Here is a 17603-nt window from a genome sequence, read left to right as displayed (position 1 = left end):
CTGAACCACCAGCCTTCTGGTTAGCAGTCAAATGCCTTAGGCACTATGCCACCAGAGCTCCTACAAAACAACTTAGAGCACTACAAATCAAAACTATCACGACGACACACCAGTTTGTTTTAGTTTACTTATTTCATTAATGAAATATTAAAAGGCTACAATATGGGTGCTACTTTTCAGAGTGCCATGGACATTTAAGTGATCTAAAAGTACTTTATAGCACCACTTAAGGGAAAATGTCAGGAACAACATTTTGCAAAGGTGAGATGCTGTGGCAGCAAGCCTGTCATGTGAAAAAGTTGTTATTTTTTTCAGAAGACTTTTAAAGACAAATACCAAACAACTCCTTACCATCTACTCACAGCAACCCTATAGGACAGGGTAGAATTGCCCCTTAGGGTTTCCAAGGTTGTAAATCTTTACAGCATCAGACTACCTCAGCTTCCTCCTGGGGAGTGGCTGGCAGGTTCAACCACTGACCTCTTGGTCAGCAGGCACGGATTGTTTTGCAAACTCAAACAATAGGCTGCAGATCAGATTTCAATAACAAAAGGATGGGGGGGGGGCTTCAGGTAAACTGGAAAAGCAAGCAGACACAGACCCTCTTCAACAAAGAAAAGAGAAACCAATTGACAGAGATACAGAAGATAATCCTGGAGCCCTGAGCTTTGAAAGGAACTACACAGAAGTGGATTAGGCACCAACTAGTGGAAAAACCTGAATGAAAACAGTGAGTACAGAGACGGTCGGAGTTGCGGACTGTCAGCTACTCTGACGGGACCAACAGCCTGAATGTTTCCAAGTGGTGTTGGGACATGAGAATTGACCTAAAGATCAGCCCTGGTCATCAAGGGCTTCAGGGATGACTGTATTGGTGGCCTATGACTAGGAAGGGAAACAGCAAGGAGGGAGACAACCTGAGTTGTTGACTTTCTGCTGTCTGGAGGGCGCAGCCATTTTGATGGTTTACACATGGCAGCCATTTTGGATATTTAAAGTGATAGAGGGGACAGCCATTTTGAATCTTTACCAGTGGCAACCATTTTGGATTTTAAAGTGACAGCATTCTCATTCAGATTCCAGGGACCTAAGAACAGGCTCTGTTTGCTAAGGTCGGCAGGGACATACGAGAGACTGACAACAGGACAGGAGACAAGTGGTAAGTGTATAAGTGCTGTCAACTAAAGTCACTCCAACATACAATCGCCAATTAAATATAATCACAAACACATCACAATACCTCGGAGACAACAGAGCATCACAGTCAACACAAAGAAGCAAGATAAAGCAGGAGAAACAAGGTACCAGGATACAGATCCAAAACACATCTCTGAGGAAGACGTAGCATTGGAACTCCCTGATAAGGAATTCAAAAGAATTATAATTAGGTATCTTCAACAAATTGAGAGACAGATCAAGGAAAACACAGAGAAAACCCTAGAACAATTTCAAAAGGCAATACAAGAACAAAATGACAAAATAAATGAAAAATTAGAAATGATACAAAATGTACACATAGAAATCCAGAAGATTAATAATGTATTTTCAGAAATAGATAAGACATTGAATTGGCAAAGGAGCAGAACTGAATCAATGGAAGACAGAATCAGTGAGATTGAGGCAAATACCTGAACACTTCTTTGGAAAGGAAACAAAGTTACCTACAAGGGGCAAGCAATAAGACTAAACTGGTGTTTCTCAGTAGAAACCATGAAAGCCAGAAGAAAATGGGATGGTATATATAGAACCCTGAAAGAGAAAAATTTCCAATCAAGAATTATGTACCTAGCAAAACTGTCCCTCCAATATGATGGTCAAACTAGGACATTTCCAGAGAAGCAGAAATTAAGGGAATTTGTTAAAACCAGACCAACCTTACAAGAGATGCTAAAGGGAGCCCTCTGGACAGAGAAGCAACAACAGCCAACAACTGACCATTAACACACATGATAATAAAACCCAAAAACCAACCCAGCTACGGAAGTATCCAAAGTAAATAAGCCTACAAGATTGTAAACAGGGAACCAGAGACATCAATTGACAAGTGAGGACAACTACAAACCAAAACGAGGGAAAAAACTGTCATTACAGAACTTCCAGATGGTAGAGAAGTCAAGACAACTACAGACTGTTCTAAACTTGGGAAGAAAACTATAAATCACAGGGTAACCTCAAAGAAAAATGATAAACTTTCACATCAAAAAAAGAGGACCAGCATAAATATTCAGCAAATACTAAAACAACAACAATGAAAGAAGTGATAACATGATTCATAAACAAAACGAGCTAAGCATAGAAAATTATATGGAACAAAGAAATTGACACCACGAGAAAGCACCTAACAAAAATGACAGCAACAAATTCATATTGGCCAATAATTACATATCTGGCAAGGGACTTATCTCCCTAAGACTTATAGCGGAAGAGTGGATGACCAAACTATGGTACATACACCTAATGGAATGCTTTGCAGCACTAAAGAACAATGTACAGTCTGCAAAACACCGCCTAATATGGATGAACTTGGAGAACATGATGCTGAGTGACAAAGTCAATCACAGAAAAACAATATAGTATTAGTTCCTTGTTGTGGAGGGTCAAGCAAAGGTTTACACAGGGAGGGAAACTTTCTTGGTTGATTGCCAGGGGTGGGAGGGGAAAGGAGGGAACACTGGAAAAAAAAATGCACTGACGCATGTCACTTTAGTTTTGTGTATTTCACTGTACATAAATTATATTTCAATAAAATCCATTAAAAAAGAAAGAAAGAAACACCGGGGGGAGAGTGTCTTTTTGCTCTAGAAAAGTGTTTTATCAGTTCTATGTAAAACTGAAGAGAACTCCCGGTATAAAAAATTTTGGGAACAGCGAATAAATGGCTCGAACGGATGACCGAATTTAGGACCTGATTCTCCGGTTGTTCAGTGACGGTGAGAGCGTTGGTCAGGTCCTTCAGCCAAGATCCCTTAAGGAACAGCAAGGATCCAACCACCTTCTCCAGGGTAGAAGCACAACCAATATACCCGACTATAAACCACCCAAACCCCGAGACTCAGACAACTTTGTCGCCATGCGAATACAGGGCCAGCTGCAGTCCCCTGCACATGGAGCCAGCCTGCCCCCCGAGACTTATTTTGAAGCAGGGAATCGTGAAGCATACCGTGAAGAAGGGTCTCCCGTAGTTTCCCAGAAGTTTTTAATAAGTTCTCAAGAAATGCTACAAGCTGTTCCTTACTCAGCTCTTTGTCTTGCAAGATTTCGCGTAGAGTTTCTGCAGAAACTAACCTGAAGGCATTGTCCCCCGGAAGCAAAGGGCCTGGCTCGTGGTGGAGGGCGTCCACCGGGAAGACCTGCTCCCTGAACACCACCACCGAGGACCACCATTCCGCGGCTAGGTTCTTCCGCAACTCTATGCCCAAGTGTCCAAAGCCGGGGTGGCACCCACTCAGAAGGGAATCTCGGCTAAGCTGTCGCTGAGTTCCACTGAGGAAATGCCTTCTCTGACAGATCTCTAACAGCGCCTCGCTCCCCTCGCCAGACTCGGGGACTTCTCTCGGCTCGCTCCCCCGAGGGAGCTCCGCGTACCACCTCAGCTGCCTTCCGACGTAGCTGCTCCTTTCCATCAAGCGTTCCAGCTTCCCCCCACCCACTAGACTCCCAAACCCAGAGAATAGGCACCCGCAGGTTTTACAGCAGGCCCTGACCGCTGCACCAGAGCGCATCTCCTTCCCGAGTTACAGCAAAAGAGCTCTCAATTTAGCCAATCTCAATAAACCGCCACAACCATAGAACTCCGAGAGCCAACAGCGCAGGCCAAACGGAAGCCAGCGTGCGCGCGGGCGGCAGGCCCCACCCACGGAAGTACGTCAACGCGCTCCGGCCCCGCCAGCACCTGGTCCTCTCCCCACTCCTATCCGCCCTTGCGGAATAAGGCTTTGATGTCCATCCCCTGGAAGCTGTTCTTTGCGTTTAGCACCTCAAACCTTGCTCTAATTGAGGTTTTTGTCTGTCCTCGTCAGCACTGTAAGGGTAATTTCTATCTAGTGTTCACTACCCTGCTGTAAACACTGTCAGCTTTACCAGACTTCAATTTATAGCGACCTTTGTATGTACATTAGGAAACGTTGCTGGTCCTGCGCCATCTTCGTGATTTGAGTCCATTGTTCCGGCCATTGTATTTTGAGTGTCTTCCAACACAGGGAGCGCATTTTCCAGAGCTACACTGGGCAATACTGTGTTTTACTGGCTGGATTTAAGATCTTTCTTCCTAGTTAGTGTGGGAGTTCCACTGAAACCTGACCCCCACGGGTGGCCGTATTTCAACACCAGTAGCATAGCTTCGAGTATTTTAACACACACATCACCACAGTATGACAAAGTGGGATCAGTGTATTTGTTTACCAAATCATCACTTAAAAGCACCTTTTCAATCTTACATGCTTATGAAAATAAACAGACTCCATTTTCAAAAACAATGCTTTGTGATGAATTTCTAAGATCTGGGCCTTCACAAAAACTCCAGGCAAATGCAATAGCAGTTATGTGTCTTGAATCACAACCACTTGGTGAGATAAGGGGAGGCTTAAAATTGCAGTGTAGCCCCTTCACACCTTGCAGTAGTCTTCCAAGGCCAGTGCCAAGCCAGCATTACAGGCATCAGCTGGGAAGCAACAGCAGCAACCGTAACCCCTGGGCAAGCAGCCCAGCCACCTTTATCAAGGCCTCCAGGGGACTTCAAGGCACACTGTCAATGTATAACTGTTATCAGGAGACCTAAGGGTTTGACACCAAATCCAGCAAGATTTAAAACTACCTTTTTAATATACAGAGATCCATGTTTTTTGACAGGTTCATGACATATATACAATCTTTTAGACCAGATAGTGAAAAACTGGTACAGGCCAAATTCAGGAGATCAGCCAATTCCAAGTCCATGATTCCCTCTAAGTGGTTATGAACTCACAGTCCAGGTTTAAGGACAAGCTACTGGACATCACTGGACTACCAAGAAGAGGGGCACTTTATGAAAAGGTGGTACAGAGCAATTGGGTTAATGTAACACAGTAATAAAGGGTTTTGATCATGTGACTGGCACAAGCACATGAACAAAGGTTTATAAAGCATCAAGCGAAAATAAAAAACAAAACCATAATATTGCTGGGATGCAGTTGTACTGATTAACTGCAAACATGACCACTGTTAACAAGTGAGTTTCTGCACTCAAGCCCACATCAGGGAAGAGGCCTATACGCAAATAAGAAAAAGCGAGAATGGGGAGAAAAATCACATTTATTAGTTAAGACAACCACAGGCTGGACAAAACACACATGCTAAAAAGTGGACCGTCTTTTCAAACGTACTTGAAAGATCAATAGGTAAATGTTTCCCACACCTCCACAATCATGTAATTGTTTACAGATTAAGACATTAAACAGTAAAATATGTAATAAATGCTCCAACCTACCCTGAAAGCCTTTTAACTCATAATGAATTTGAGTAACCATGACATTAAAAATTAAAGGCCAAATCCAGTCTTCAATGTTATTTGCCCTAGAAATACCACTCCCATCCTCCAATTTTGTTTTATACTTTAGAGATAAGGGAGCTAATAATAATTAATGCCCAATACTGACTTTAAAAGGACCTCCCCTGGCAAAACATGTACCAGACGCTCTGGAAAGACATTCAAACCTGCTTACTTCTGATTAATTATTGAAATAAAGGATTAGAAAAGTTAAGATGGGTGGGTTAATACTAAAGCTATCCCTTGGATCCTCCTAGCAATAAACCCAGGTTGAACCTTGTATTCACTGTGCTTTTGGTTATGTTGCCTCCTCTCGATTAAGCATTAATTCTGATGAGAGTTTTTCCTGTTAGTTTGAAGGATCAGACCACACAATTTCAAGACCTCTGGAATTCCCTGAATCACTGAAAGACATTCATGACTCCCAGTGTGACTAGGGTGAAGAGCCCCAGAAGCCCGTGAAGACTATCATCTACATAAAACCCGCACAAAGAACACTGAAAACCAATCTTATCTTACCAAGTTAGATGAAACTTGGCCATTTTATAGGACTCAACTTCATGTCTTTCAGTGTTGTTCAACATTTTGGTAATTCACAATATAGCCAAGAGCACAAATAAGTTTTTGAAAAAAAAGTTATTTGGAGCTTCTCAATTTGTAAATTTTGTAAAAGGAACTAAGTCATTCATGTTCCCACACTAAGTTTTGAAGGTAGAGTTAGCCAACTGATTACTTCACATCTACTTTACTATTTATCATTTAACCATTCTGTTAATAAGGAAGAAAAATCGGTTAAATGACAAGTTAAATGACTTGACATAAAGCCTTTATGCAATTTAATTAAAAATTATAAATGTATCAGCATCAATCCCATTTTAATGCTTGCATTATGAACAGATGCTTATTTAAAAAAAAAAAAAAAAAAAAAGCCTTCTGATCCCCCTCCCACCTCCCAAAATTAAAGGAATGGAAAAGAAGAAACAGTCAATTCAGCTTTTATAATTCAAAACAAACCGTTAAGCCAAGTTTTACATGACATTATATACGTAAAATAAAATACAATTTCCACTTAATTCAGTCTTCAAATATTTTTTATTGGAAGGCCATGCATTGCCTTCATTTATTGTATTTCAAATCACTGTACATTTAACTTTTGTGAAAACACTGCCTGCATTTTCTAGTACAAAAAAAACCTAAAAATTGTTTCAGGAATGTAGAGAAATATCCAACTTAAATAGCGAAAAAGTGCACCATAATTACTGCTGCACTGCAGTCATTTCTGCATTTCCCATGTTTCTTAAATAACTATCTTGTCTGATAACACACAATATAAAGAGCAATTATGAAAAACAGACATTTACATATACCTCTAAAGTCTTATTGGGAATATCCTGTTGGCATTGGATAACCAATCATAGGTGCAGCTGCAGTAGCAGGATATGCATATGCCGCCTGTTGGTTCATCCCATTGTGCATATTTGGAACATTAGTTCCATATTGCTGAGTGCTATCATAACCATTCTGGTAAGTCCCTGTTGGATTACCAGTCCTAAAACTGGTCTGTATACCAGCAGACACAAAATTACTTCCAAAGCTCCCATTGGTGTAATTTGCAGCACTGTAAACACCATTTTGAGTTTTTGCCCCAAAATCTCTCTTAAGCAGACTAGAGTAACCTCTGTCATAATTTTCCCTGTCTCTAAAGGTATTGAATCCACCCCTTTTGCCTGCGGAGTATCTGTCCCGACGGTCATCCTTCATGCCTCCTCTACCCCTGGAACGACCTGTCAAAAATAATTGCAATTTGATTATTTTCATGACACGAATCAATGATAAAACAGTAAACTAGTTACCTCTACTCACTACAGGTTTATCACTATAGATAGGAAATGCTTCCGCTTCCCAGCTTTACTACAGATATGCAATGTTTCAAAATTTCTCAGCTTAAGATTCACATATAAGATTTTACCTGCCCTCCATTCCCATTTAAATTGATTCTTAGACAACCACGTGGCCCCAAATCATCATTTTTCATTGAAGGGTAGTCTTACCTGAACCTCTGTCTTCGACCAACTGAAGCAACTTGGGATTAATTGCTTGATTGGCTTCACGAAGCACAGAGATAAGGTCGCTCACTTGTTTTATGTTATTAGGTGTAAAGAAAGTGTATGCGGTGCCTGTTTTGGTACTGCGAGCAGTTCTTCCAATTCGATGAATATAATCCTCTGAGGAGTTAGGGTAGTCATAATTGATGACAAATTTCACATCTTCCACATCTGTAAGGTGTTGCAGTGTGGCAAAATAGCAATGTACAGAGTTTTGCACACCACAACAGCCAGACCAAAAATAAAAAGTTAGACAATTGTATTCCCAAGAAGGTACGGGCTGCAAAAAATACAGTTAAAATGGTTATCCATTCCCTGTAGGAATACCATTGAGGTTGAAAAAAAAAAAAGAAGAAATGCACATGTCATCTTTTTAAGTCTCATCACCCACCCATTGATAAGCCTACCAAAAGGACATATATTCCCTAGAACATTCCCAGATCAAGAAGTCCCCTTACAGATCATCAAGTGACATCTGATTGCTTCTGCGCAGTAGGGCCACTTAAAAGTTCACAGCAACCTCTTCATGTGCTCTTTTTTGAGGACCTTTAAACAAAAATGTACGTGGTCCTTTGCGTTACACACTCATCTGTTCAAAATTCTGGCCACACTGCTCGTCTTGCCAAGACCTTACAACCGCAGCTGCAAGAAAAACATACCTGTCCCCCAAAAGTTGTTTTTATGCACTGTGTCTCGTCTAGGCAAGCGCTTCCAAGAAGCCAGGATTCACTTGAGAATGTGTCTCTCTCTGGCAGGTCTCGACATGACGACTACTGTGTAGGTGAGGGAGGAACTTTCGAGCACTGCTTTCTTTTCCCACTGACTAAGTGTGAGAAAGTGCACCTGCTCTAGAGCTCATGTGCCAGTACTCACCAATTTGTAAAGGCTTAGTACCTTTTAAAGCTGCTCTCTCCATTTCAAACTTGAACAAAAATTTCATTGAACTCTGAAGTTTGGAAATATTTCTTCGACATTTCAGCAAACTCACTGAAACGCAAAGACCCACAGATCACAGGAAACAGTTTGAAACAATGCTGTACCATGGCAGTCATGCAAAGCATGGGACAGAAGAAATACCACGGCAGTGAACTGTGAGGGTAACTTCCATTTCCCTCCCGGAGAGAACAGTTTACGGGGCAGAGGTGGTATGTTCTGCCTTTTGAAGATTACTGGCACACTTTCAGCTTTTCACCTCTCTAATCGACTGGAAGCAGCCAGCCGATCACTAGTCCTCCATCCCCCTCGAGTCCTCCGATTGTCATGCCTAGGCCTTGCCACAAAGACTGCACCTTTATGTGAAAAAAAAACTTAGAAAAAATGCAGAGGTTAAAGAAAGCAATAAACTTTCTTTAAAAAAAAACTGTATGGAGATCTTCTGGGAAACCAAGCCATGAATGCGAGTTTGTACTAACCTAGCCCTCTGGAGGCCACATCTGTAGCAATCAGAATAGGAGCTTTTCCATGTTTGAATTCTGCAAAGAAAGACATATGTATGAGCATCAACCTGAGCAGAATTCGAAGGGGGGGGGGGGAGTCTTCATTTGAAACACTTACCATTTAGAACCCAGTCTCGTTCTTGTTGACTCTTATCACCATGGATACCCATGGCAGGCCACCTAAATTAAAGTTAAGTTGTATTAGATCACATTTAAAAGCTGATACTGATAGTAGATTCTGGCCTAGCACATTACCATTTTTGGTCACAGATCTATTTTAGCTCATCGGAAATACACTTGTCCTACAGTAACAGGTTAAGTCTATCCATAAAACTCAAACTCATTACTCCTAAATTTCACCCTTCCTCTACTAATCAGCTTTACTAAAGGAAGCCCACATACCCATCTCGCCTCATTTTTCTGGTAAGTTCATCACATCTTCTTTTGGTTTCAACAAAAACAATAGTTTTATTCTCCTTCTCACTCATAATCTCTTCCATGAGCCGAATAAGCCTATGAAAAAGGGAAAAAATGAATATAAGTAAGTTCATGGTCCAAATCTGTTCAATGAAACAAATTCTTTTTCACTGCCTGTAAGTCGAAGAGGAAACACCTGCTTAACCACTTAGGAAGCAACTGTATTCTTGATCCTTAAGTAAACTCACAGGATGGAGAGTTCCTGCTCCTATAGGAGTATTAGAGTACTGGTAACCATAATTGGGGAAAGAGATGTGATTCAGCTGTTTCACTTTTGGAAACAGATGGCTTTGTTTTTTCTTTCTCAGAATATTTGAGGGTTAAGTAATGGATTCAGAAGAAAAGCTAGAGGAATTTTAAATATACATGTTCAGATTCCACCCAAATGCCAAGCACCTTTAAGAAGCTTACCCATTTTGGAACAGTGATTCCATTTATATAAACAAAACTGTTTTTGAAATTAGTAAAACTTACAGAACACTTACTTTTCATCCTTCTCCACATCATGACACACATCAACAATCTGAAGAATGTTGTGGTTTGCGCTCAGTTCTAGTGCACCAATATTTATGTGAATGTAATCTTTCAGGAAGTCTTCAGCAAGCTGTCTTACTTCTTTCGGCCAAGTTGCGCTCCACATTAGGGTCTGCCTATCAGGCTAAAGGAAAGAAATATTTTTTGGGGAAATTAGCACAGAACTGACTAAGAATGAATTCAAGAGTTAAGTGTGAAAAAAACAACATGTTTAAGGGCACTCACTCTTATCTGATCCACAATCTTCCGTATTTGGGGTTCGAAGCCCATATCAAGCATTCTATCTGCTTCATCAAGGACAAGGTAGGTTGTTCTTCTCAGATTGGTTTTCCCACATTCTAAAAAGTCAATCAGTCTTCCAGGTGTCGCAATACAGATTTCTACACCTTCAATTAAATACATCAATGTAACCATAGCATCTAGAATTCTTAGCACCCTTTGGTGACAAATAAAAGCTTTTCTACTACACACCTCTCTCCAAATCACGTATTTGTGGTCCCTTGGGAGCACCACCATAGATGCAAGTAGACTTCAAACGACATGCTCTACAATATTCAGCAGCTACTTGCTGCACCTGTTGGGCCAGTTCCCGAGTTGGCGCCAGCACCAAGCACTGTAGAAAGCACAATAGCTTTTAGCACAGACCTGGATCCTTGTCTTAAATTGGGAATTTGTTTTGCTAGGCATTCTACAAATCTCTACACATACTTATCAAAAATTAGGGAAACATATACTTACAATAGGCCCATCACCTCTCTCTAGGAATGGCTGATGATTGATGTGGACAATGGCTGGCAGCAAATACTGTTGAGGGATTGGGGGGGGGAGACACGCGAGGTTGGGGAAGAGAGAAACATATTAATTATTAATTCCAAATCCATTTTTTTTAAGCATATACAATAGAGTACTCAAAAGTGGTCTCAGACTTACAGACAATGTTTTCCCGGATCCAGTCTGTGCTACTCCAACCATATCCAACCCACTTAAAGCAACTGGCCATCCCTGAGCTTGAATAGCAGTAGGTTCAGTAAAGTTCTGTCTTGCAATCACATCCATGACATTTGCTGTAATTAATGACAGCAATGTAACAAAATTTAGTAATACAAAGAGAAAGGAAGGAAATAAAAGTGGAATTCAAAACTAGCACTTACCAGGGAAGTTTGCTTCATAAAAATTTAAAACTGGCTTTGGGCAGTTGTGACCTCTAACCGTAATTTCCTTGCTTCTTCTGTATGTCTCCACATCTTGCTGTAATAACAATTACAATAATCTTGTAAGTGTCATGACAAACTCCCCTAACTAAGTATGTAACTGATAGGCTTGGAACTCATCATATACTAGCTTCTTTAAAGCAGTCTTGGTTTCAAAGACTAGCTTCCTATATGAAAACCCCATAAAACACAAGCACCACTCATTACTTACCCTCAAATATTCTGAGAAAAAAAAACACAAAGCCATCTGTTTCCAAAAGTGAAACAGCTGAATCACACCTCTTTTCCAATTATGAAGCCAGGTAATTTTCAGACATACTTGTAGTTAGATTTTGATTTACTAAAAACCATGATTGGGTTACAGCCAGAAAAAGGCACGACAACAACATACTCACCGCTGTGCGCCTAGCCAAATCAGGGTGTTCTTGATAAAAATTCTTCTCAAATTTAGGCAGCTCATCAAGATTCCACTTCTTTTTAACTAGTTTCTCCCCAGGGTTTCCAAACTTCTTTCCAGAGAGGGGGCCTGCCCTACTTCCTCCAAATCGAGGCGCCCCAAACCTGAAATTAAAAGTAATTCGTATTTCCAAACCTCTATGCTATGGGCTGACACACACTTATTTACCCTCCCTTGGCACCCGCTGCAAATCATTCAAATCAGACTTCCAATCAAAAACAATCTCCCAGAGAAAGAAAACCTAGAACCACAGTTAGTAGTCCTTCAACAGTCTAAACGATTAGCATCTTGTATCTCAGTTCCCGTCGTTCTAAAGGCACACGATTAAGGCCAGGTTAAGCAGCCGGGATTTATCCTGCGGAAACTGGCTGCCCAAACGCCAAGTTCAGATTACAAGGACAGACAATAGCTGGTGCCTATTGTCTTTCCTACGAGCTCAAGAATTAAGTATCTAGGAGACGAAAAATACAAAAAGGGAGGAGCCTAGCAGCGATATTATTTATACAGCTATTTTTAAGCAAAGGAGCTTCGGTTTGAAGGATAACGGGACCACATACTAAAGGCAGAACAACGGGGTGGCCTTGGGGACACTTATACAAGGAAACCGAGCGAACTGGGGGATAGATCTCGCCTAAGAGCTCTACCACAGTAACAAAATTATATAATGCTAGCAAAACGAGGAGGAGGAGGAGCCGGAGACTACCGGGGGAGGAGTCCCGGCCCGGGCGGAGTCGCTCGGGCGGCGTTCCCGCTGGGGCGGCGCTTCCCCCTTTGTCTCGCATTTCTCTCTGCGCCACATTTTCTCGACGCTGCCATTTTGAGCTCCTCCGCCGGGCGGGGTAACAAAGGCGCCGCCGCCATGTCCGAGGCCGGCATTTTGTACCCACGGCTCAGCCACATGGCCGAACCCATCGGCGTCTTCCACCCTCCTAACCCCACAGCCTCAATGGCGTCGGAAGCGGACTCCCACAGAACTCCCGGGCCGCTATAACACCTCTCGAAAGGCTGCATCTAACCGCGGCTACTTCTTCCGCTTCCAAGCGTGCTGTTTTCTTCTCCTTCGCTAATATACTCCTCCGAATTCTCCCCACAGCTGGTAAATTGTCGAGGGCCCGACGCTCCCGCCCCCGGGGGGGCGGCGCGAACTTAAGGGCCGTCGAGACAAATCACCTCTATCCAGTTTTAGAAAAATATCAAAATGGCGTAAACCTGCAACTAATGAAGCCGAAAGATAGCCTAAAAGAACACCAACGTTCCCGCTGTGGCGTCCCCGCCACCCCCACCACCCTCTTTTACTCCCCCATCCCCCACCCGCCTGGGCCTGACAGATTGGTTCCCACACTCACCCTCGATCCCGGCCGCGGTCTCGGTCACTGGAATAACTCGACATGGCGTCAATGGTTGCGGTTGGTGGGGTACGAAGTGAAGAGAATCGGATGCCAAGAGTCGCTAAGGGTGGCGACGGCGAAGCTTTGCGGGGGCGGCAGCAGCGGAGAGCCGGCGATGACTAGGACCAGAGCTGAACAATCAAAGGCCGATGGAAATGAATGAGGTGCCGGCCGCTTCCCGGCAGCCGGTTTTATAGTCTGGACCGCCTCCTACGCCGCAAAGGATGCTGGGAACCGCTCTATGACCTAATCACTCCGCCCCCTGCGCAGAAGCCGCAACGCCCGCCTGCGTTCGGGAATCCGCCATGTTTTCGCCCCCTCCCCCAAGTCCTTCCCTCGGGGCCATCCGTTTTTCTCCCTTTTCATCTCTGGACCTATGCACCACCGCAATGCCCCAGACTGTTCACCTTTTTCTCGTTTTTATACACTTTAAGCAACCCACCCTAACAATTTCCAGGTCCAGCCTAGAAAATCAAGCGGCCACTACCAACCTGCCCACTCTCCTCACTCGGAGATGTTTACATCTAAAAGCCTACACGCCCATAACCAAGTGACCCGGGAAGGCGGAGCTTGGTGTTGTCACGTGACTATCTCCCCCGCCCACCGGGTGGGTAGGTCGCACTACTTCCGAGTTGGCTTCGGCGGAGGAATACACAACTAAATAGCTCAACGGAAGTTCTAGTCTATTGCCCCTAGAAGACCAGTCAAGGGGGGTGGGTGCCCTGAACTGTGAAGTCCACCGACCTGAGAACCTCTTCGCGGGATCTTGTCAGAGGAGATTGTTATCTAGATCCCGCAAACCGCCGCGGAGGCGCGTGCTATGAAAGGAAGTGCTCCTCTGCTGACCAATCAGCGGCGAGAGGCCGTTTTAACGTCCCTCCCTCTTTTACCCCTCCTTCTCCGCACTTTACTTTCGTCTTTCCTCTTCTCACAGCTAGGTGCAGCCTGTGCGGCCCTTCCAGGACACCGTCCCCCGCGCATAAGGCTGAGAGCTCGGCAGCGGCCTGCCTCCTCAACATGGCCGACACCGAGGCGGGTGAGTCTCCGCCTGGCTCCCTGCTGTGTGTGAAGTGAAGCCGTCAGACTTCCCGAAAGCCTTGTCCACTTTATTTTGAGGTCTGGGCCAGGCTGAACCCGGGTCTAGGCTGCCTGCGAGACTCTTGTCACATACCCCCGTCGCAGTCCGCGGTCTCCATAGATGTGGTTTAAGCCCGGTTTTCCGCTACGTGGCTGTCAAGCAGCGGGGAGAGAATGGCCCCTCAGCACGGCCGTCAGCAAACCCGCATCCAGATTGCGAAAAGAGCAGTCAGAAAGGATCGACCCCGGACTTGTAGTTCTCTGAAGTATCTGGTCACTGTCGATGTGTTTTCTACCCTTGCATTGTCGGGACTGAGGCCGTACCTGCATTTGTATTGAACTTTTGAGGAGTAGCACTCTTTGAGATCTGTCACGACGCGTCAATATAGAATAGTGGTGGTTCCCCCCCCCCCCTTTAGTGCCCTCTAGAGTTGGTTACCGGCTGGCACGGGCTTTTGGAAGGCGAGTTGATTTGGTTGTCTAGGACGCTTTGAGCCTTTTATCCCTAACGGCGTACGAACGAATTGTCATGGTTTTGTCAACCGTGAGAAACGGGGACAGGACATAGTGTACTTTGATAGAAATTTCTATCCCCCGCATAATGCTCATATGTTTCCAGAACACAATGAAGATGTGTCTAATTCTGAATACTGGTTTCCACACGATCGCTTATCGTTTTAGGGAACAAGTGTTTCCAGCCTTCTAACTTTGCTAATCTCGGCATTATTTTAGGGACGAGTAATTAGGGGGAAGGAGTAGTACACAGAGAACTTCGCCTGTATTGTAATGTGTTCGTTCTAAGGTTAGGTGGTGGATGCAGGAGTGTTTTTATGTAGTTCCCACATTTTTTTTTCAAATACATCAAATATAATAATTTTTAAAAACCCCACAAAATGGAGTAGTGTTCAACAGCTTAGGTTAATCACCACCTATTTGGGCACCAGAGAAATACTGCTTTGCACAAGAGAATTGAGTGAAAACACGTTTGGTACTATTGAGAATTTGAAGCTACATCCATTAATTAGTTTCTATGACATAATCTCATTTACTTGTAAATATGCTTGAACTGAAAACATTTCTGTAATACTTCTAAAATAAAAACTACAAGTGAATAACTAGGATTTTAGGTTGCAACAGTAAAAATCAGATTTGCATCATAGTATTGAGTACACTGAAATTACAGCTCTCTGAAAGTCACCCCCCAAATTAAACATTTCTTTAAAAATGCCTAAGAGGGTCTTTGAAATTCTTTAACTGTCAAGTTCCTTATTTTCTACAGAGTTCTTCAGTGTCTGTTTTGGTGGGGGCTGGTTGGTTTTTAAACGTATGTGTATGACTTGTCCTAATGCTATATCACGTTGATCTTTTCCCCTCCTTTCCCAACAGAGTGGGTAACCATTGCCAATAACCTTCTTTCGAAATGTCACATACACCTGAGGATACATGCACTTGAAGATTGTGATGCTAATGTTTTTATTGCTCTTTATCAGTCAATTTTAGGAGAAAGGGTACCAGGTAAGGATACTAAAGACAGGAATAATTGTTTGGGCCAGAAGTTTCTAGTGCCTCTAGTTAAGTCTTTTGGTAATTATAAAATCTTGTGTTTCTCTTTGTTTGCATCTTATTTCTATCTTGATATTGCTTCCATTACCTTATGGGACCCACTCACAATAATAATAGCCCTGAGCAAATCAGTTTGACTCTTCCTGATAATCACTGTTTAATCTAATTATGCCCAATGCCTTGTGAAAGCCACACCCTCTCTGAAAGTATACCTTCAAATGTCCTAAATTTGTTGGGTCCTGTTACATAACTAGCATTACAGGTGAGAATTGATGTTTGTATTTTATGAACCTGATTCACCAAGAATATAATTAATAAATTTATACGGCCTGTCATCATGAAAGTTGTGGTTTGCTCATTTCTTCTAGGGGTACCACATCATTTTTGCTATATCCCAGGTTAAATTTCTCAGGACCCTTATCCACAGTTTCCTCTACTGCCTCTATCTCTTTAGATTAGGACTAACCACTAAGATGCTAAGAACTGTATAGTGTCTTCCTTTCCCACTGTTACCATGAGTTGGTGCCCTCATTCACTTCCTGGATTAATGGGATAGCCTCTAGCTAGTATCTCTGATACTAGTCTCAAACTGTCTTTAATTCTCTGTGGCATATAGTTATTAGACTAGTCTTTTAAAATGCTTTTTCCATGCTGCCCCAAAACATTCATCTTTCTCAATACCAGAGATGAGACTCCAAACTTAACTTGGTATTAAAATCCTCCCACAAAAGGGAGAGGAGGAAACATTGCAAAAATAAAAATTTCCCACACTCTTTATACTGTAATTTCCAATAAGCTCTTTTAAAGGACATATAAGACTCCTGCATTCATACCTGCTACTCTGGTTGGGTTTTTTTTTTTTTTTTTTCCTCATGTTGCTCTGGGAAAACAGCTACCATTAGAGGTTAAAGACTCACCTCATGTCTTGCTCCCTTATCAGGGTATTAGCAGCTCCTTGAATTTAGGGACCCCTTTATCCTTTGTAAGGTCCCTGGATGGCAAAAACAGTTTGCTCTCATTACTAATCTGAAGGCTGGTGGTTGGAACCCACCAGAAGCACCATGGAAGAAAGGCCTGGTGATCTACTTCCAAAAAGAGTACAGCCAAGGAAACCCTACGGAGTAGTTCTACTCTGTGTCACATGGGGTCGCAGTGAGTTTGAATGGACAACAGTGGATCTGATGTTGGTTGGTTGGTTGGTTTTTATTTTCCATTAAGGTCCCTGGGTGGTACGGTTTGCACTCAACTACTAACTTGAGGGTTGGTGGTTTGAACCCACCCACTAGCACCACAGGAGTAAGGCCTGATGATCTACCTCTGTAAGGTTACAGCCATTGAAAACCCTGTGGAGCACAGTTCTGTTCTGAAGCACTTGGGGTCACCATGAGTCAGAATCAACTTGACAGCAAGTTCATTTGCTTTTTATCTTCTTTCATCATGGTGTACATACATATGGTGGTTGAATACATGAACACTTTACTTTGTAGAATTCAGGCTCTGTGACCTCTATCTGGATTTTATAACCTGTTCTGTTTGGGCAGTCTACTTTTGTAGTAGTTGAGTTTACTCAGAATCCTGGTTAGACACAGATAAAAACTTGGACCTTTATAGGTGCAAAACTTACGTAACTCTTTTTCTACAGATCTAATAGTTATTCCAAGGAGTCAGGAGGATGATGCACACAATGTCCAAGCAGTAATCGATTCACTGGCCTTAGATTACCTGCAGGTCAGCTTGTCTCACATAACAGGTTAGTACATACTGGACTCTCAGATAGTTAAGCATTTTATTAAAATAATTCATTAGAACCCTTGCCTTTTTTTTTTTTTTT

At 42.8% G+C, this 17603-nt stretch overlaps 3 protein-coding genes across 3 annotated transcripts in view; 1 reads left to right on the top strand and 2 right to left on the bottom strand.

Annotated features, from left to right (window-relative positions):
- The window catches only part of POLG2 (DNA polymerase gamma 2, accessory subunit), a 17989-nt gene extending 14267 nt beyond the window's left edge, over positions 1-3722 (bottom strand). Inside the window, exon 1 of the mRNA XM_007959718.2 lies at positions 3161-3722. Within this exon, the coding sequence (XP_007957909.1) occupies positions 3161-3722 (562 nt within the window). The remainder of the gene's footprint in view (positions 1-3160) is intronic.
- A 3179-nt stretch (positions 3723-6901) lies between these two features.
- Positions 6902-13290, bottom strand: DDX5 (DEAD-box helicase 5). Its single transcript, XM_007959715.2, has 13 exons — positions 13091-13290; positions 11683-11848; positions 11228-11324; positions 11007-11140; positions 10815-10880; positions 10548-10689; positions 10302-10462; positions 10028-10200; positions 9468-9578; positions 9184-9245; positions 9042-9101; positions 7576-7800; positions 6902-7308 (listed from the first exon to the last, which is right to left on the bottom strand). Exons 1-13 carry the CDS (start codon positions 13132-13134, stop codon positions 6902-6904), a joined length of 1848 nt encoding a protein of 615 aa, XP_007957906.1. The 5' UTR covers positions 13135-13290.
- Positions 13291-14149: 859 nt separating this feature from the next.
- Positions 14150-17603, top strand: part of CEP95 (centrosomal protein 95) — a 30576-nt gene continuing 27122 nt past the window's right edge. The window contains exons 1-3 of the mRNA XM_007959903.1: positions 14150-14168; positions 15596-15724; positions 17415-17522. Of these exons, the coding sequence (XP_007958094.1) occupies positions 14150-14168; positions 15596-15724; positions 17415-17522 (256 nt within the window). The remainder of the gene's footprint in view (positions 14169-15595; positions 15725-17414; positions 17523-17603) is intronic.

This window comes from Orycteropus afer, unplaced genomic scaffold (genome assembly GCF_000298275.1).
Source record: "Orycteropus afer afer isolate SDZICR_OR568_19922 unplaced genomic scaffold, OryAfe1.0 scaffold00018, whole genome shotgun sequence".
In the NCBI taxonomy this organism is placed as follows: domain Eukaryota; kingdom Metazoa; phylum Chordata; class Mammalia; order Tubulidentata; family Orycteropodidae; genus Orycteropus; species Orycteropus afer.
The sequence above is the reverse complement of the archived record's forward strand: the minus strand, read 5'-3'. Positions and strand labels throughout refer to the sequence as shown.

What these genes read in the sequence shown, in the direction of transcription:
- DDX5 (XM_007959715.2), bottom strand. Translation starts at nt 13,134, where the DNA reads ATGTCGAGTTATTCCAGTGACCGAGACCGCGGCCGGGATCGAGG. An exon ending in AGAAAAATGAGGCGAGATGG is followed by an intron (nt 9,246 to 9,467) that starts GTATGTGGGCTT and finishes ACTTTAATTTAG; the next exon opens with GTGGCCTGCCATGGGTATCC. An exon ending in ACGAGACTGGGTTCTAAATG is followed by an intron (nt 9,102 to 9,183) that starts GTAAGTGTTTCA and finishes CTTTCTTTGCAG; the next exon opens with AATTCAAACATGGAAAAGCT.